Source organism: Oryza glaberrima, chromosome 7, assembly GCF_000147395.1.
Source record: "Oryza glaberrima chromosome 7, OglaRS2, whole genome shotgun sequence".
In the NCBI taxonomy this organism is placed as follows: domain Eukaryota; kingdom Viridiplantae; phylum Streptophyta; class Magnoliopsida; order Poales; family Poaceae; genus Oryza; species Oryza glaberrima.
The window spans coordinates 4,808,950-4,829,741 of record NC_068332.1 but is presented as its reverse complement, the minus strand read 5'-3'; the positions used below and the strand labels follow the sequence as shown (position 1 = coordinate 4,829,741).

General features: G+C 43.3%; 2 protein-coding genes across 2 annotated transcripts; one reads left to right on the top strand and one right to left on the bottom strand.

Annotated features, from left to right (window-relative positions):
• The first annotated feature begins 5,041 nt into the window (after positions 1 to 5,041).
• On the top strand, positions 5,042 to 14,648 carry LOC127778437 (protein argonaute 14). The gene is made up of 22 exons (XM_052305038.1): positions 5,042 to 5,769; positions 7,920 to 8,116; positions 8,436 to 8,576; positions 8,667 to 8,797; positions 9,307 to 9,434; positions 9,521 to 9,624; positions 9,724 to 9,856; positions 9,928 to 10,044; positions 10,748 to 10,855; positions 10,937 to 11,008; positions 11,314 to 11,433; positions 11,514 to 11,652; positions 11,735 to 11,859; positions 11,970 to 12,098; positions 12,239 to 12,420; positions 12,519 to 12,584; positions 12,720 to 12,783; positions 12,868 to 13,003; positions 13,196 to 13,269; positions 13,386 to 13,480; positions 13,569 to 13,600; positions 14,196 to 14,648. Exons 1-22 carry the CDS (start codon positions 5,107 to 5,109, stop codon positions 14,381 to 14,383), a joined length of 3,144 nt encoding a protein of 1,047 aa, XP_052160998.1. The 5' UTR covers positions 5,042 to 5,106; the 3' UTR covers positions 14,384 to 14,648.
• A 3,401-nt stretch (positions 14,649 to 18,049) lies between these two features.
• LOC127780865 (protein NUCLEAR FUSION DEFECTIVE 4-like) lies at positions 18,050 to 20,395 on the bottom strand. Its single transcript, XM_052307840.1, has one exon. It carries the CDS (start codon positions 20,296 to 20,298, stop codon positions 18,424 to 18,426), a length of 1,875 nt encoding a protein of 624 aa, XP_052163800.1. The 5' UTR covers positions 20,299 to 20,395; the 3' UTR covers positions 18,050 to 18,423.
• Positions 20,396 to 20,792: the final 397 nt, after the last annotated feature.

Below are 20,792 nucleotides of genomic sequence, written 5' to 3'. Positions count from 1 at the left end.
TAATTAACATGACTTATTATATGTTTGATTGAACATATGCATATTTAAGTAACATCATCTTGGCATGCAAGCCTACATAGCATCTTCATCATTGTCTAACTTAGTGAAATTAGTTAGTTACGACATGTTTGTTTGGCTTTACTTTGCACACACTAGACAAGTTTATGCACCGATATGAGCGATTTACAAGTTCATGTATTAAATCGCACCCACCTCGCAAGCTCGTGTAACACCAGTGCAATTTACTCTATAGTTACAATTCAGATAGACACTATCCCTAGTCTATTCATCGCTAACAAAGCCATTTAATTTATATTATTGATAGTTGATGTTTTCATACACGCAAAGCTTGCTATGTCGAAAAAAAAAGAAGTGTTAGGTATCCCACACGTAATGAAAGGCTATGCCGTGGATGGAAAATTGATAATATGGTCAACCGCAAATAGAGAAGATATAAGCCATCAAGTTTCATCTTACTTTTTGATTCACTGATTTTGTATCAATTAATTTTCATCTCAAAAGACAGGTGGTGATATGCTCGTGGCATCTCTTGTACCCACTTATCTAAATAGGCATATATATCTATGCGTAGACTCCAGACAACCGGTGTCCTAGCTCAGTCAAGCGGACACCTCGAGGTCAAAGGAGTCGTTTGGAGGGAAACACCGTGACGCGTGGGAGGTGCACCAGCACACGGTCGTTGGGCCCATAAGCACCTAACGCGAGGGTGGAGACGTCATGATAGATATGTGTTGCACATCCTGTTCGTATAAAGATTAATATTTAGAAAGTAGAGAATATTGTTGTACATATTAACTTAAAAAACAATATCACATGGTCAATCTCAATAGTGAAGTGTTAATCTCCCTAGTTTCATGTTCTATCTATGTCTACGATTGCCTTGGCTTTTGTTGATTTCCTTTCGTAAGACAATAAGAGCCAATTAGAGAAGGAATAATCCATCAAGTTTCATGTTACTTTTTGATTCACTAATTTTGCACTCATTAATCTTCATCTTGAAATACAGGTGGTGATATGCTCATGACGTCTCTTGTGCCCACTTATCTCAATAGGCATATATATCTACGTCTGGGCTCCAGACAACTGGCCACCTAGCTCAGTCAAGCAGACATCCTGAGGTCAAGAGAGTCGTTTGAGAGAAAACATTGTGACGTGGGTCAGACAGACATCCTAAGGTCAAAAGATTCGTTTGAGAGAAAACATTGTGACGCGTGAGAAGTGCACCAGGCACATGGTCGTTGGGTCCACTAGCACTTAACGCGTGGGATGAGATGTCATGGTAGATGAGTGTTGCATATCCCGTTCGCAAAAAGAGACTGTACCATAGATGGTATACCACGAATCAAAATGTTATGAGAATTGCACGTCGTATAATCATAGGCATATATATATATATATATATATAATCATAGGCGTATCCTATGCACACAGGCCCTCGCGTGTACACACCGTGTACACCAACTAAAAATTATCACAAAAAATTCTAGGAAAATTCATACATGTACTTTCAATAGTATTACATCTACGTGCAAAGTCGCATCTTCAAATTCATTTTACATAGAGAATAACAAAAAAGATAAAATTCTGACAAAATTGCAACCTTAAAACTGTCAGATCTTTTGTTCTTTTTGTTACGGCTAAAATATAATGAATTTGACATTAAGATTTTAACCCTAGGTGTAATACAATTGAAAGTATATGTATGATTTTTTCTAGATTTTTTGGTGACATTTTTTAGTTGGTGTGCACATGAGGGCCTGTGTGCATAGGATATGTTGCCTATATATATATATATATATATATATATATATATATCTACGCTTGGGCTCCTGACAACTGGTGTCCTGGCTCGGTCAAGCGGACATCTCGAGGTCAAAGAGTCGTTTGAGAGAAAACATTGTGACGCGGGTCAAACAGACATCCCGAGGTCAAAAGAGCCATTTGAGAGAAAACATTGTGACACGGGTCAAACAGACATCTTGAGGTCAAAAGAGCCATTTGAGAGAAAACATTGTGACGCGTGAGAGGTGCACCCGGCACACGGTCATTGGCCCCACAAGCACTTAACGCGTGGGAGGAGACGTCATTTAGATGCGTTTTGCACATCCCGTTCGTAGAAAGAGGCTATACCATATATGGTATACCATGAAAAAAATGTTACAAATTGCACGTGTATAATCGTAATGTACTATAACATATCGAGATATATTCTATCTTAGTAGCTGTTAGCTCCCTATGAAATACTAGCGAAAGATTAATATTTAGAAAGTAGAGAATATTGTTATACATATTAACTTGAAAAACAATATCACATGGTCAATCTCAATAGTGAAGCGTTAATCTCCCTAGTTTCATGTTCTATCTATATCTACGATTACCTTGTTTTCTTTTGTTGATTTCCTTCCGTAAGACCGTAAGAGCCAATTAGAAAAGGAATAGTCCATCAAGTTTCATGTTACTTTTTGATTCACTGATTTTGCACTCATTAATCTTCATCTTGAAAGACAGGTGGTGATGTGCTCGTGACATCTCTTGTGCCCACTTATGTCAATAGGCATATATATCTACGTCTGGGCTCCAGACAACTAGCCACCTGGCTCGGTCAAGCGGACATCCCGAGGTCAAGATAGTCGTTTGAGAGAAAACAGTGTGACATAGGTCAGACGGACATCCCGAGGTCAAAAGAGCCGTTTGAGAGGAAACGTTGTGACGCGCGAGAGGTGCACCAGGCACACGGTCGTTGGGCCCACAAGGACTTAATGCGTGGGAGGAGACGCCATGATAGATGCGTTTTGCGGCCCGTTCGTAGAAAGAGGCTATACCATAGATAGTATACCATGAAAAAAAATGTTACAAATTGCACGTCGTATAATCATAATATACTATAACATATCTAGATATATTCTATCTTTGTAGTTGTTTGCTTAGATATATTCTATCTTTGTAGTTGTTTGCTCCCTATGAAATACTAGCGAAAGATTAATATTTATAAAGTAGAAAATATTGTTATACATATTAACTTGAAAAACAATATCACATGGTCAATCTCAATAGTGAAGCGTTAATCTCCCTAGTTTCATGTTCTATCTATATCTACGATTATCTTGTTTTCTTTTGTTGATTTCCTTCTGTAAGACAGTAAGAGCCAATTAGAGAAGGAATATATAGTTCATCAAGTTTCATGTTACTTTTTGATTCACTGGTTTTGCACTTATTAATCTTCATCTTGAAAGACAGGTGGTGATGTGCTCGTGACGTCTCTTATGCCCACTTATGTCAATAGGCATATATATCTACATCTGGGCTCCAGACAATTAGCCACCTGGCTCGGTCAAGCGGACATCCCGAGGTCAAGATAGTTGTTTAAGAGAAAACAGTGTGACGCAGGTCAGACGGACATCCCGAGGTCAAAAGAGCCGTTTGAGAGGAAACGTTGTGACGCGCGAGAGGTGCACCAGGCACACCGTCGTTGGGCCCACAAGGACTTAATGCGTGGGAGGAGACGCCATGATAGATGCATTTTACGGCCCGTTCGTAGATAGAGGCTATACCATATATGGTATACCATGAAAAAAAATGTTATAAATTACACGTCGTATAATCATAATATACTATAACATATCTAGATTTATTCTATCTTTGTAGTTGTTTGCTCCCTATGAAATACTAGCAAAATATTAATATTTAGAAAGTAGAGAATATTGTTATACATATTAACTTGAAAAACAATATCACATGGTCAATCTCAATACTGAAGCGTTAATCTCCCTAGTTTCATGTTCTATCTATGTCTATGATTACCTTGTTTTCTTTTGATGATTTCCTTTCATAAGACAGTAAGAGCCAATTAGAGAAGGAATAATCCATCAAGTTTCATGTTACTTTTTAATTCACTGATTTTGCACTCATTAATCTTCATCTGAAAGACAGGTGGTGATATTCTCGTGACGTCTCTTGTGCCCACTTATCTCAATAGGCATATATATGCCTGTGCTCCAGACAAACTGGCCACCTGGCTCAGTCAAGCGGACATCCCGAGGCCAAAAGAGTTGTTTGAGAGAAAACATTATGATGCGGGTCCCGAGGTCAAAAAAAACCATTTGAGAGAAAACATTGTGACGCGTGAGAGGTGCACCAGGCACACGGTCGTTGGGTCCACAAGCACTTAACGCGTAGGAGGAGACGTCATGGTAGATGAGTGTTGCATATCCCGTTCGTAAAAAGAGACTATACCATAGATGGTATACCACAAATCAAAATGTTACGAGAATTGCACATGGTATAATCACAATGTACTATAATATATCGAGATATATTCTTTCTTTTAGCCGTTTGCTCCATATAAATACAAGCAAAAAAAACTAAATAATATTTAGAAGTAGAGGAGATTGTTACTATATTTTAACTTGAACAACAATACTCACTCCATTTCAAAATATTTGACACCGTTGACTTTTTAGCACGTGTTTGACCGTTCGTCTTATTTAAAAACTTTTGTGAAATATGTCAAATTATATACCTACATAAAAATATATTTAACAATGAATCGATAGGAAAAGAATTAATAATTACTTAATTTTTTTAATAAAACAAACGGTCAAACATGTTTAAAAAAGCCAACGGCGTCAAATATTTCAAAACGGAGGGAGTATATCACAAGATCAATAAGCCTTAATCTCCCTAGTTCGATGTTCTATATAGACAGTTCTATGATTCCCTTCTTTTCTTTGGTTGATTTCTTTCTGTATTTCCGTTAGACGGTAGTAAGAGCCACAATGCTATGGCTGCAACCGCTCAATTCGCCCGCTCATCCGCAATCAGCGCGCCCGCGCCGCCCACTCACTCACAGCCGGGTGGGCCCGATCATCCGCCGCGAGAGTGGGTCCCACCTGTCAGTGAGTGCCACCAAAAGCGGGCCGATCCTTTCCAAAAATCCCTCGTGGGACCCACGGCTTGACCCGCCCCGGCTATAAATAGCCCCGCCTCTCTCCTCTCCTTGTCTCATCAACCCTCTCTCTCTCTCTCTGCCTCGGCGACCTCGCCTCCGCTTACTCTCCCACCCAGACAAAACCCTCTTTGCCTCTCATGGCGTCACGCGGCGGCGACGGCCTCGTCGGAGGAGGGCGCGGGCCCCTCGGTGGGCGGGACGGTAGAGGGCGCGGCCCGGCCGGTGGGCGAGGCGGCGGAAGGGGAGGCGGCCACCCGCAGCAGCAGCAGCAGCAGCAGCCGGGCTACGGCCGCGGCGACGGGGGCGGCCGTGGTCCTGCCCCTGCTGCTGGTGGTGTCGTTGGTCGAGGATCTGGAGGCGGCGGCGGCGGCGGGCGCGGGGACGGCGGACGCGGCCGTGGCCGTGGCGGCGGCGGCGGAGATGGCGTTCGCCCTGCTATGGCCGCGGCTCCGGCGGCGTCGACTCCTGGTCCGGTTGCTGTTGCTGCTCGGAGTACTCCTACTCCCGCGGTCCAGATCCCCGCGGTGGCGTCGTCGTCGTCAGCGCAGCCAGCGGCGGCGGCGCAGCCTCCTCCGGCAGCCGCGGCGGTTTCTGCCCTCGCGAGGGACGTTGGGAGGCAGCTGGCTGTCGTGGCGGGCGGCGGCCGCCCCGCGGCGCCGCCGGCGCCCATCCCGGTGTCGAGCAAGGGCGTCGCGCCGCCGTCGCGGCCGGGGTTCGGGACGGTGGGGGAGAGGATCGTGGTGCGCGCGAACCATTTCCTCGTCCGCGTCTCCGACAACGACATGATCTACCTCTACGACGTAAGCCTCCCCTAGCTACATTAACCCTACTCGTTCTTCCAGTTCCCCTTTCATTTCGCTTTCGTTGCGATTATATCTCTAGTAAATCGCTTTCATCCCTCGTAGACTAGTAGAATAAATTCGTTGCGATGCGATTCACGAATCGATCAAGCGATTCGTATACTTCTAGCAGTATTAGATTACAGTGTACTGGAGTACTACATCTGGTGGAGTATTATTTTTTATCTTCATCATCTTCTCATTCTTTTTTTTTTTACCTTTATCTTGTATACACGCGGTAGTTTTCGGGTTGCCGTTTTGGGCGAAAGCTCCGCAGAGGGGCCATGTGCCGTGCTTGCTTCATTTTCGGTATCCATCATCAACTCAGCTCTCGCGGCTAAATCGTGGCTTTAGACCTTTAGTACTTCGGTCTCTCGCTGTTGCTCGGTTTTGTTGTTATCACCACATCTCTGTCTGAATCCTTAGGTAGTAGCCTCGTGCATCTGTGCAGAGTTGATCTGGTTGCTGATTGAGGAAAAGGGTCTTGGTCCACTGTGTGGTTGCCCGGTTGATGAGATCTTAGTAGAGTTCCTGTGTCTTTCATCTTTGCTATTTGTGCCCTGAAGTAGGGGTTTGGGTGGTGTGCATGTGGTGGAAGAAGGGGGATCTTTGGGTTTAGAGGGATGACCGAGGCGGCGCAGCCTCAGCCGCATGGGAGAAGGAGAACGGTGATTTGATGTTGGTGGCGAGGAATCTCATCGGACTAGCTAGGAGAGGTGAGGGAAATGGTAGAGGAGAGGCGTGCAGGGGTATCGGTGGCAAACTTGAGGAAGACGATAATAGTGGCGGCGGAATTTGACGGAGAACTCGTGGGGTTTGAGGAAGGTAGGGTAGGGGTGGCGGTGCGCGGGGATGAGGGGAGGGAGTGAGAGGGGGGATATTAGGGTTAGACATGCACGAATCTTCGGGCAATCTTAGCCATCCAAAAAAGTGATTGACATTTAGCATATACCCCCTTTGTGCCCTCTGTCCTAAAATAAATCAATATCCCTCGCATCCTGAGGAGAACAAAAGACCTAAATACCCCTCATTATTGGGTGGGAACATTTAATGTGAAAAAAAGACAAAATACCCCTCGTTAATAGAAAAATTGTATTGGTGAGTGGGAATATTTAGTGAGAATAAAAAGATCAAAATACCCCCTCGTTAATAAGAAAGTTGGATTAGTGGGGGTGGAGGTGGCGGCGTGAGGGGTATGAGGGAGGGAGGGTGGGGGTGACGGCGCGCAGGGTATAAGGGGATTGAGTGAGATGGAGGATTAGGGTTAGATTATTATAGAGCCCACACGAATCTTTGAGCAATCTTAACCATGGGAAAAAGTGATTGACATTTAGCATATATCCCTTTGTCCTAAAATAAACCAATATCCCTCGTATCTTGAGGAACACTTAGTGAGAACAAAAGATCAAAATACCTCTCGTGAATAGCAAACTTGTATTGGTGGGTAGGAACATTTAATGAGAACAAAAGACCAAAATGTCTCTCATTTGTAGAAAAGTTGTATTGGTGAGTGGGAACATTTAGTGACAATAAAAGACCAAAATGTCCCTCATTAAAAAGAAAATTGGATTAATGAGTAGAAAGTGAAAGATTGAAAGGATGAAACTTGTCAATTTATGGACTGAGAACAGGTAAGAGCAAGTACAAATACTACGCTAGCTACTGGCTATTAGAAATACCATGCTAGCCTTGATGCCGAGCTGGAGGTGAACAATGTGATGAGAGAGAGTAAGTGGGTCAAAAAGGTTGTAGCTTGTACTATTGTTGTAGCATGCAACGAGCATGAGTTAAATGCGTCTCTTAGAGTGATGGCCCCACTCTGCTCTGGGACCTAGCCGGTTGCACAACTCGCCTAGGCCCAGAGCCAGCCCTGACATGTATAATAGGTTAGCTATGGTTAGCTCAAATTTTTCCCTACTCCCTTTTTCTCTCACTATGAATTTAACACATATCTTGAAACATGTGTAGATCTAGCTTTTGTATGAGAACATTACTTTTGTTTGTCTCTCTTTTAGGTAAGTTTTATAGTTGGTTTATAACTCATTGTTAGCGATCCTAGTCGTTCCTATCCTTTTTGACGATTAGACTGCATGCATCTTTTTTTTTTTCAGGTGAGTTTGAGTCCCCCACCAAAGACCAGGCGCATCAACAGGGTAGTGATGTCTGAGCTGGCCAGGTTGCACCGTGAGTCGCATCTCGGTGGCATAAGCTTCGCCTACGACGGAAGCAAGGCCCTGTACACTGCAGGAAAACTGCCGTTCGACTCCATGGACTTCAAGATCAAGCTGGGCAAAGAGCTTAGGGAAATGTGAGCATTGTCACTCCTAATTAATGTTTACTAACACTTGTGTACTCTAGCTAGGTTTCTTGTTTTTCTGATATGTGTTTAGTACATTTTGTACATCTAGCTAGGTTACTTATTTCTGGAAAATGTCTTCTACATTTTGTGCACTCTAACTAGGCCACTTATTTTTGGAAAATGTCTAGTACACATGCTAGACTACTTATTTGTGGATAATGTTTAACTACACATTTTGAGCACTCTAGCTTGGTACGATACTTATTTGTGGAATGCACCAACTAACTAATGAACCGTTTAATGTTTGCCTTTTCAATTGAAAATTAAGCGAGTACAAGGTGACAATTCGACGTGCTGGCCAAGCAGATCTGCACCACCTACACGAGTTCATCGCCGGCCGGCAGAGGGACTCTCAGCAGCAAACGATCCAAGCACTGGACGTTGTACTGAGGGAGTCACCTTCTCTGAAGTATGATGCCTTTCGTCATAATCACTTTTTTAGGAGGCAAAAACGTTTTAGACCATAAGATTGATTTCTTGATATCTTTGCATTTTGCAGCTATGTCATCGTTTCTCGGTCGTTCTACTCCACTATGTTCGGCCGACAAGACATTGGTGATGGGCTGGAATGCTGGAAAGGATACTATCAGAGCCTGCGCCCAACTCAGATGGGACTCTCATTGAACATAGGTGCATAATCATCTCTAAAACCTCTTTATTTTGGGCGGATAATTGATGACACAAATAATCCAATTCAGTTTTATTTGGGCCTCTATATTGAAATTTTGGCAAAATATGCACCCTACACATTCATTTTTGCTAGGTGGTTTCCTTATTTTCTTTCTTGCCAAAGTAGACAACACTTCCCATTAATTTTGTTCAGTTGTGTTGAACTTATATTTACACAAAGCAAGCCTATTTAGTATTTGTTTTGTTTGCTAGGCCTTTATAGGCGCACACACGCACATTGGTTTTTATGGAAACCGGCATCCCCATTAGTATATTGAACACTTTTACAATGTTTCACACACAACCAAAAAGAATTCATAACTGTAAGACACAAAGTAATGTGAACATGCAAAAACATCTTACAGTTCAATTTTTATTTTCACAAGATTTACTTATGCAGCTCTTTTTATGCATGGTTTATTAGCATTGTTACTAACTCTTGAATCTTGATTGGGTCCTCGTGCTTTCAGACATATCCTCTACCCCATTCTTCAAACCTATCAGCGTGGTAGAATATGTCAAGAATTGTCTGGGCACACCTACTAATGCTAATGGCCCTGACCCTAGGCGGCCTCTTTCTGACATTGATCGCCTGAAGGTACAAATTTCTCAACCAAAATGTGTGACCCAATAACTTATCTATAGTTACTGACTTCTTTATTCTACTTAAAATTTGTTCTCCAGGTTAAGAAAGCACTACGGGGAGTTCGTGTTGAAACAACACACCAGGGGAAGAGCAGCAAGTACAAGATCACTACGATTACATCTGAGCCACTGAGTCAGCTGAAGTAATTGTTCCTCTCTTCTCCCCCTTGCTTATGTGCTCTATAAACTATAATCATACTTTCTAAACTCACAACTTGTATCTTGCCATTTTCTGTTTCTAGCTTTTCTATGGATGGAACTACCCAGACTGTTATTCAGTACTTCTCGCAGCGGTACAAATACAGGCTGCAGTACACGTCTTGGCCCTGTCTGCAATCCGGCAACCCTTCTAACCCTATATATTTGCCAATGGAGGTAAATTGTGCATTTCTTTTGTGCATGATTCCAGATACATTATACTAATTGTGCATATAACACGTTTGTAGGTATGCACCATTGTAGAAGGGCAAAGATACTCCAAGAAGCTCAATGACAAACAAGTGACTGGCCTCCTGAGAGCAACATGCCAGCCTCCCCAGAAAAGGGAGCAGAAAATCATTGAGGTAAGTGTCCAGCTCACATATATTGACATTTGACATTACCTTCTTTTGTGAGGAATTTTACGGTCCTTAAAAAGGTACCTAAATTTTACACTAAAATTTTTGGTACCTTGAGGTACTTTGTATCTAGAGGTATCAAATTTTATACTAGAAAAATATGGTACCTCTAAACTCTAGTACCTTCTCAAGGACGGTAAAATTACCCATCTTTTGTAGACCAGGAGAGTAATTACTTTTAGTGCTTATATAATGAATTTTCAAGAGTCCCATGCATCTCTTTCTTTATGTGAGATATTATCAATAATGGTAATTTTATCATCCTTGATAATGTACTAAAAGGTACACATTTTTTTACTGTAAAATTTGGTATCTCGAGATACTTTTAGCCATGAGGTACCCGTGTTACCATTCTAGATATTGTGTGTATGTTTAATCAAATGTGTTGCATTTACTCAAAAAAAATTCAAAACATGTCATTTATTGTAGTACACATAAAGTGGTGCATCCCTAATTAATGGACAACCCACATTCTTCTTTTAGAATTTTGTTAAGCATGCATCCAACATTCTAATTTGGTCATGAGGAAAAAAAACATCACTCCTATTTATTTATCAAACAAAGATTGGGACATTTTGATGTTTTAACATACATCCAAAGTGTTATAACTACTAACGATCTAACACGATTATATTTATTTATTGTATAGATGGTTCAACACAACAACTACCCGGCTGATAAGGTGGTGAGTGATTTTAGAATTAATATTTCCAATCAGATGGCCACTATGCCAGCTCGCGTGCTGCCTGCGCCCACGGTAGCTATTCTACAACTCATTTTGGTGTTTTTTTTAATCTCCTGTATTTTTATACTTATGTGACCTTTTACGTTGTTTCAGCTGAGATACCATGACTCTGGAAAGGAGAAAACTTGTAATCCCAGAGTTGGGCAATGGAATATGATCAATAAGGTGATACAATGTTGAATGCTTCCCTGAACAATTTTTTTTACAATATAATTTCTGTGTTATTACTATTATTTGACATTACTTGAAATAATTCATCATACCGACCTTGTAGAGATTGGTTGTGCTCTGCTCATTGCATGTCTTTGAAACTTGTGATCGCAATATAGTGGATGTCACACTTTTCATTTTGGAAGAATTAGTGGATGACACATGAAAGCTTTTAATACGAAACTATTAACATATGCAATACTAGATTTGAATAGCCTTCTTTCTGTTGTTCACTTGCACATTTGTTTGTTTTCTCCCAGAAAATGGTTGGTGGAGCTGTGGTTCAAAAGTGGACTTGCGTGAATTTTTCACGCATGCATATTGATGCCGTGCACAGACTATGCGGCGAACTAGTTTATACATGCAATGCTATTGGCATGGTGAGCTTGTGTTATGCTTATGAATATATTTAAGTTTGAATTGTTAGTCAGCACATATAACACCGTGTTTGTCTTCGTAGGTTTTCAATGAAATGCCAGAGATAGAGGTTGGGTCAGCTGCTCCTAATAACATCGAAGCTGCCCTGAGCAACATTCACACAAGGGCTCCTCAACTCCAGCTGCTCATTGTGATTCTCCCAGATGTTAATGGGTATTATGGTATGTACACATTCTTAGTTAATTAATATGCCTGCAAGCTCTTCCAGTATATATTTACACAGTAAACTGTGCAATTTTGCAGGAAGAATTAAGAGGGTGTGTGAGACTGAACTTGGGATAGTATCCCAGTGCCTCAAGCCAGGCCGCAAGCTCTTGAGCTTAGACAGGCAGTTCCTGGAAAATGTCTCACTCAAAATCAATGTCAAGGTAAGCTTTGTTTGTGGCCACTGCACTTAAAAATCACTTAAAAATCTCCCTCTCCGTTTTATATACGAATTAGGTGTTCAATGGAGAGATGTTTACACTGTCTTGATCAGGCTGGAGGACGCAACTCAGTTCTTCAGAGACCTCTTGTACCCGGTGGGCTTGAAAACACAACAATAATTTTTGGTGCCGATGTCACCCATCCTGCTTCTGGAGAGGACTCATCGGCGTCGATCGCAGCTGTTAGTTTCTCTCATTTCCTGACATCAAATTGTTTACTTCATCGTTGAATGAATTGAACTAAAAGAAATTTTAGTGGATAATTGAATGGAATTTATTTTGATGAAATATTTTTTTAAAAAAAATTAACATTGTGACGCAGGTGGTGGCCTCCATGGACTGGCCTGAGATCACCAAGTACAAAGCCCTCGTCTCTGCCCAGCCACCTCGGCAGGAGATTATACAAGATCTCTTCACCATGACTGAAGTTGCGCAGAATGCTGATGCTCCAGCGCAGAAGACTGAAGGTTCGAAGAAGAATTTCATATGCGGCGGAATGTTCAGGTTAGTTTTTCTTTTTTGTCCTGAGATCAAATTGAGAAAGTGGCAATGACATTTTGGCTTGAAACTTAGATGCTCTTTTCACTTTTTTTTTTTTGCAGGGAGTTGCTTATGTCATTCTACAGTAAGAATGCTAAACGTAAGCCTCAAAGGATAATATTTTACAGGTATCCACTTCAAATCATGTCTCTATTGTGTCAAATTACTAGATACCTAGATAAACTTGGATTTTATAATTCCTTAGAATAATATGCATCCAAATCTGGACCTATTTGTAATTTGGTAATGTTTTGCACACGCAGGGATGGTGTAAGTGATGGACAATTCCTTCATGTTCTGCTCTATGAGATGGACGCAATCAAGAAGGTAATGATCTTTGATTATGTACGTAACTACACTTTTATCATGTAGGTTGCTTCATGACATTTTCATATATTTTTTTGTTCAAAGGCTATTGCATCTTTGGACCCAGCATACAGGCCCCTGGTGACATTTGTGGTTGTCCAGAAGAGGCACCACACAAGGCTCTTCCCTGAGGTGCATGGAAGGCAAGATCTGACGGACAGAAGTGGAAATGTTCGTCCAGGTATATAATTTGCCTATGAAATTATGAATCCTAGTTATCTGTTACCAGAAAACACATAATTAGTGTGATGCCTGTGATTGTGTATTACATAATATTTTGTAATTGTCTTTTTTTCTAAATTTTGTGTGTGTTTGTGTGTCTGTGTGTGTGTGTGAGATTGTGTGTCTGATACACTTTCTGGTATATATGCAGGAACCGTGGTTGACACTAACATTTGCCACCCTAGTGAGTTCGACTTCTACCTGTGCAGCCATGCCGGAATCCAGGTAGATATATATTTACACAACAATTTTATTTTGCTCATCGTGGATTTCTTTTTTTCCCATTTATCTTTGTAGACGACTGAAATATCAATGATGTGAAATTGCTCTTGTCTGTCCAGGGAACAAGCAGACCAACCCACTACCACGTTCTCCATGACGAGAACCGTTTTAGTGCCGATCAGCTGCAGATGCTCACTTACAATTTGTGTTACACGTAAGCCTCTGAATTGTTTCTCAACTTTTGCGTTGTTAATTTGTACCATCCATAAACCTGACCTGATCTTTGCCTTGAAATTTTCCAGCTACGCTCGATGCACCCGGTCTGTCTCTGTTGGTAAGCTTTCATCCTAATGCTCTAGCTGAAATAACACATTTTTCATACTTCTAGAGCTTGTTTTTTTCTATCTTTTTAAATTTTCCATACTTGCACAGCTTATTTTCCATAGAGCTAAATTTACCTTTGTTTCTTTTTCTATCTTTAAAATAAAGATAATGCATTTTTCATACTTACACTGCTTATTTTTCCTCGGCTATATTTAATAAAAGGGAACGATTATACGTACTTACTTTTTCTTACTAAATTCTTATTACTAACACTGGTGTGTCATAAGTGCATCTAGATTTATTGTAACTTCTATCTATTTAAATCAAACGGTTGAGATGATTGTTAATAAAAAATTAGTAGGATGTGTTTCACACCAAAATTGGAAGTTTGGTTGAAATTGGAACGATGTGACGAAAAAGTTGAAAGTTTGTGTGTGTAAGAAAGTTTTGATGTGATGGAAAAATTGAAAGTTTGAAGAAAAACTTTGGAACTAAACACGGCCTACGTGTAGCAGTGCTCTAAATAAAATTGGCACACTCGAAGTGCTGGCTTATTAGAAAAATAAATATACTGAAGATAACACACATCCATCACGTTTGTGCAGTCCCTCCAGCCTACTATGCTCACCTGGCAGCATTCCGGGCGAGGTACTACGATGAGCCCCCCGCCATGGACGGAGCTTCGTCGGTCGGCAGCGGCGGCAACCAGGCGGCGGCCGGCGGCCAGCCACCGGCGGTGCGCCGCCTCCCGCAGATCAAGGAGAACGTCAAGGACGTGATGTTCTACTGCTGATCGAATCGGCGCCTAGCTTGGGTTTTAACTACAAACATTTTGTTGGTCGCTCGTCAGTTATCATTCAGGCTGTTAGTGTACTGTGCTATCTCTGAAATTGTGATGGTGTCATTTGGGACATGTTAACCTGTTGTTGAACTTGTGATCTGTGATGTTGATGCAGCTGCTACTCGATAGTTGTGTTTCTCGAAGTGTATTTTTTTGGGGTTATGTGTGATGTTTGAAAGACAGGTCATGATCTAAATTATTTCTGCGGATTAGTTGACATGCCATGATCTAAATTTTTTGTAGTTGGCTTAGATAAGTTGATTTTCACCACACACACACATTCACTTTTTTTGAACGACACACACACACATTCACATATGTGTGTGCGTGTATATGTATATGTCGTTTAGCGCTCACTTGAATGGTGGTTTTATTGGACAATATGCAAGTTTACTTGATCCCTTTTGAGCCATTAAGGACTCATTGGGCTTTTTTAGGAAAAACAAAGCAAACAAATTCCTAAGAATTAATCGCCATAGGTGTCATTCGGTTTGTAGGAATAAACTATATGAGAAACGAAAGAAAATTTTCCGCTTGCAAGTTATAAAGAGAATACACTGGAAAATTTACATCCATTCAAATCTCTTGAAAAATAATTAGTGTGTGCATTTATTTATATTCCTATAGATTAAAATTCCTTTCAACAGAATAAGCTCTAAATGCATGGATAATCTAGCAGATGGACAGTTTAACGCCATGTGGCCTTGACTATCAGCGCTTCTTCTACTATCTCTATCTTAAAATAAGTTCATTTGCGGGTTTCTATATTTAACATTTAACCATTCGTTTTATTTAAAAAAATTATTAAAAAAATAAAAAATAAGTTAAGTATAAAATACTATTCATGTTCTATATCATATAATAACAATAAGAATAATAATTATAAAAAATTTTAAATAGAACGGACAATCAAAGGTTGGATAAAAAACTCATAAATAAACTTATTTTGGAATGGGGAGTACCTAACTTTTCAGGCCTCATCAGTCTCCCCAGTCTATTCCTTACAACAGAATTTCATTTTTCAATCTTTCATTGTCCTTTCTTCCCCAACCTTCCCAATCCCATCAGTGGCTCTTCAAATCCTTTTCCTTGCCGGCTGCATCTTGAAACAATATGGAGAGTTATATGGCATCAACAGCTCTTCAAATCTTTTCCCTTGCCGACAGAATTTTCTTTCTTCTTTTCATATTGTCCTTGCTTGTCCAACCTTCCCATTTCCACCATTGGCTCCTCAAATCTTGTTCCCTGCATACGTCGTTTTGGATGGTGAGGAGCTTCGCACAGTGGATGTGGATCACGTGAGAAGGTGCACGGTGCACAATCGGTAGGAGGAGTTGTAGTGTTGCTGCGGCCGTAGCCAGGCAAGACATAAACCACGGCTGCAACGAAAGGTCAGGCTAATCCTCTCTTTAGAAACGGTGCTCGATTGGTTAAGAATTAACCATATTTATCAATTTAAATCGATCTTAAAAAACCTTTTTTGAATAAATATTTTTTATATATGACTAGAAATGGTACCAGCGTTAAAATGGTATGAAAATTTATAACCGTATTGATATATTTTTTCCTTAAATAATATCGTTTCCAACTATTTTTGTTTTACGCTACCTTTAAAATTTAGTTTTTCTATTCGTATTGGAGCCGTTAGTTAAATCCATAAATATAAAAGACTTTCAACCATATCGCTATTGTTTTCATAAAAATAATAAGATAATAATGCTATTTTCTACCTGTATGAGAACGACACTCGATCGGTCTAGAATTTTTTGTGACTATTTTCATCCCCTCTCGCGACTCTGGTCCGTGTGTCCATCCATCGCAGATGGAGTCTTTTTGGTGTAGACGTGGTACGCGACTAGGCATTGGACCCGTCACTGGTTGGCATCAACAGGACAAAGGAACCGGACATTGCTCCGTCCTTCACGGCCTCACCTGCTTCTCAACCGGAACACTGCCACGAAATTATGATGCCATAATAATCATCATTCAACTGCATTGCTGATTTGCTTCTCTCTTCATCTCTCCATCATCACATGGGGCAGAGCCGCCGAGGGTACGGCTTTGTTCTGCTAATCTTTTACTCCAGTACTGTACTAGATGAACATGCATGGATATCAAGTTTATCAACACCGTTTGAAACCAGTGCTAGTAGCCTAGTACTACCATTTCAAACAACTTTTTACTCTGGGATCGACCAAAGATATACTAGAGCGGTCAAACGAATTGAAGTGTTTACATCAAGTAAATTGTAACATAAGCACTATAATCTATAGATAACTATCATTTTAGATTTATTTTTTTTTACAAATAACATTATACATACATTGTGATATTTTATATCGGTATGGTAGAAAAAAATACAAGATTACAATCATATAAAGCTAAAATAATAAAAAGGAGCAAAAAGCCACAACCACTTACAGACGACGCTTACATACACCAACGGGCTAGCACCACACCAACCATTGCTATGTGAGACCGGACACTATTATACCTCCAACGAAACCACCATTGAGCCACTGACCAACACATCCAAACAGCTGAAAACTAATCCTCTAAGCACTCCTAACGAAAAGGGGTACAGAGGAAGAGAGTGACAAAGAAGAAGATCCACTCACTCCTTGATCATCCCGCTACTATCTCCAAAAGCGTCTGCCCAACTATTTGAAGATGGAGGAAGTAGAAATTAATGGAACCTCCAAAGCGACGCCTCTAGGGAGGACGCGATGCCAAAACATCGCCGTTGCTCATCTAGAGATCTGAAAACACGGTTTTTACCTGGAGTATACAACTAGGGAGAGAGCAAGCCTCTTAAGCAACTCCCTCAAGAGGAATCATGTCACTCAAAGTATCGCCGTTGCCAGATCAGAAAGCATCTATGCCAAGCTTTTGTTGCCGTCTAGCCACTCCATGCAGCCACAATCCCCTAGCATGAGCCCACGAGGCTCCTTGCGGCAATGCCTCAGTCGTCCTCGCCCTTACACCCCTAGGCATGCCTACAACGAATCTAGGGGTCACCACTGGAGTGACCCCTGTCGCTACCGCCGTCCTAACTCGCTGCACAGTTTTTTCAATAGCTTATTCTAGTGGACGCGAGGCAAAGAAGGAGGTGGGTGTCTCGATGATGGCTAGGGTTTGCCCCACCTAGACCACTCAATGCAATGGACGACGCAGAGGTTTTCTAGCTAATAAAGTATCGATGGCCTTTAATATCGGTTTTATTTTAACTAGTAATATCTTTTAAACAATCAAATTATTTAGCATCTCTAGATTAACTTGTAATAGAAAGTACTTTACTAATATACTACATTTAAATCCATTCGCTTTGACATCGCTAAAAAATTATAATAATTACTGTTCATATACTACTTTTGATTAAAATCGACAAGTACTCCAAACGGGTTAGTAAGTCCAACTAGAAAAGCATGCCCTTTGCCCGTCTTTTGTACCTGCCTAAACGAAGAAATAAATGTGAAAGCTCTTTATACCTAACTAGCAACATTTAATGATCCGAATTTATCAAATCAGCCAATTGGGATATGATGAACATAAACTGTAGTACAACTTACAAGCTTGATCTTTGAAATAAAAAAAAATGTTACTCTCTCTCTCTCTCTCTCTCTCTCTCTCTCTAAAACAGAGGAATGTCCAATTACAAACCTAAGATGTCTCACTCTTTATAAGTAATGGATACAATACATATACTCCTAGTTTAAAATTCACTTGTCATAGTACTCATATTTACATTCGATGCGATTTCGCCAAACCTAAAATTTCCAAAGCAAATAAGTAAGAAACTTATACTTGCATTTCCTTTGGTGAAACCAAATTTAGAGCCGCTTTTGTGCTGTGCCTTCTCTCTTCTGTAAATGCTGTAATTTCCATTCCACGTCAGCAGCCAAAGCAGAGTAGATACTAGAATATCACCAGTGACCGGTGATGACGTCATCATTGACCAAGTCAACCTACCAACCACTCCCACCTCCTCCTCCTCACTCCTTCCTTCCGTTGACCGCCGTTGACTCCTCCTCCTCCGGAGGCGGCGGCGGCCGCCGCCGCTGGTCCACCGGCAACCGGCCGTCACCTCCATCTCCGGCGATGGCGCCGCCGCCGTCGCGGAACCTCGCGTAGATGTCCCCCTTGTAGAAGCTCCACGTCCTCCAGACCAGCACGAGCGAGACGAGCGCGCCGAGCACGGTGGCCGCCGTGATGATGAGGAAGGACTTCTTGAAGCAGTCGACGCCGAGGCACACCTTGTCGCGGCCGGCGCCGGCGGCGAGGCCGCCGCCGGGCTGCCTGCCCGCCTCGGCGTCGTAGAGCCTCCCGGCGACGAGGACGTTGAGGATGTAGGAGCCGACGGGGCTCGCCATGCCGCCGAAGTTGTAGAGCGTGGAGTAGTACTTGAGGCCGAACACCTCAGAGATGATGGCGAAGACGAGCGGCCACTGCGCGCCGAAGCAGAATCCGATGATGACGGAGGCGGCGTAGAGCGCGCGCGGGACGCCGAGCGCGATGAGGAGGTGGCCGGCGCAGGCGAGGAGGAGGACGCCGGTGAGCACCAGCGGCCGCGGGAGGCGCCACCGCTCGACGAACGCCTCCGAGGCGAAGCCGGCGGCGACGCGGCCGGCGTAGTTCCAGATGCTGATGAGGGAGACGAAGGTGTTTGTGCTCCTCGCCGGGTACCCCAGCGACTGCCCGATCTGCCCCATGTTGTCGATCGCCGTCAGCGTCCCGCCCACGCCGCAGATCGTCGCCACGAACAGCACCGCCATGTCCACGCTCACCAGCGCCTGCAGTATCGTGTAGTCCTCCCCCCTCGCCGGCGGCCGGAACACGCCCTTCACCCACGACGGCTCCGCCGGCGCCGGGGACGAAGGCCGCTCCGTCTCTTTCTTGGAGGTGTTCGACATCTCGAGGACGGTGATGGTGTGCGGTGGCGGGGCGGCGGCGGCGAGCTCGAGGCGCTCGCGGTGGATCTTGAACTCCTGCTTGATGACGACGCAGAGCGGGAGGAAGAGGACGATGAGGAGCGCGGCGGCGGCGCAGGAGTAGGCGGTGCGGGAGAAGGCGAACTGGCGCTGCACGACGATCATGACAAGGAGGTAGGCGGCGAGGCCGATGGAGATGTAGAGGAAGCAGAAGAAGGGGTCGACGCTGGTCTCCTGCCCGCCGCGGCGGCGCGGGTACGGCATAATCCGTACCGTGTGGACGAACACCACCGACACCGCCGCCGGCAGCCACGCGATGAGCAGGATCAGCGACTTGGCGTCGTCGCCGTAGAACGCCAGGTAGAGCTGCGTGTACACGGCGCCGCTGAGCCCCACGAACCCTTTCAGTATCCCGAGCACGACGCCGCGGCTCTCCGGGAAGTTCTTGACGCAGGTGACGAGCGCGCCGGTGTTGGCGAACGACTGCGAGTTGGCGCCGACGAACACGTACAGGCACACCAGCCACACGGGCGGCGCCGCCGTGCGCCCGGCCACGGCGAGGTACACCATGAGGTAGCCGGAGAGGTTCATGGCAGCGCCGATGGCGAGCACCACCCACGGCGGCGTGACCTCGTTGATGAGGCCGGAGAGCACGCCGAGGTTGGCGCCGAGGTCCTTGAAGAAGGAGACGGTGTTGAGCGTGTGCTGGTCGTAGCCGAGCGACGCCTTGAGCGCCGGCGAGTAGATGCCGAAGATGTACGTCGCGCCCGACGCCGTCAGGATCAGCAGGCTCGCGAACACCGTGAACCACCGCCCCACCGCCACCTGCCGCGCGAAAGCCGCCGTCAGGATCACGCGGAGAGGGTTCTGCCGCGGCGGCGGCGGGAAGAACGCCGGCGAGGCGCCGCCGCTGCTGACGGTGCCCGCGTCGAACACCATGGCTGCGTTCTTGGGGGGGTCGGGTTGGGTTGGTGTGTGTTTGGTTAGCGAGGTGGTACTATTATTTATTTATAGAGAAGTAAGGAGGGTGAAAAGAGTGTGGAGAGTCAGGGGGCTTTTTGAGGCTGCATCTCTATACCCATTGCTTTCTTGGAATGGACTTATTAACATGTGTGGTTTTCATACTATCACCTCTTTCTCTATACATATAGGCTACCTTCTATCACCTCTTTTGATAGATATTTTTAGCGCACGCAAAACAAGTAAGATCATTAGCATATAATTAATTAAGTATTAATAATTATAAAATCGAAAAAATGTATATATTTGAATTTTTTTAAACAACTTTTATATAGAAATATTTATTGAAAAAACACATCATTTAACCATCTGAAAAATGTGCTAACGGAAAATGACGGTGTGTTTAGTTCGTGAAAAGAAAATTTTTAGGTGTCACATCGGACGTTTGACCGGATGTCGGAAGGGGTTTTCGA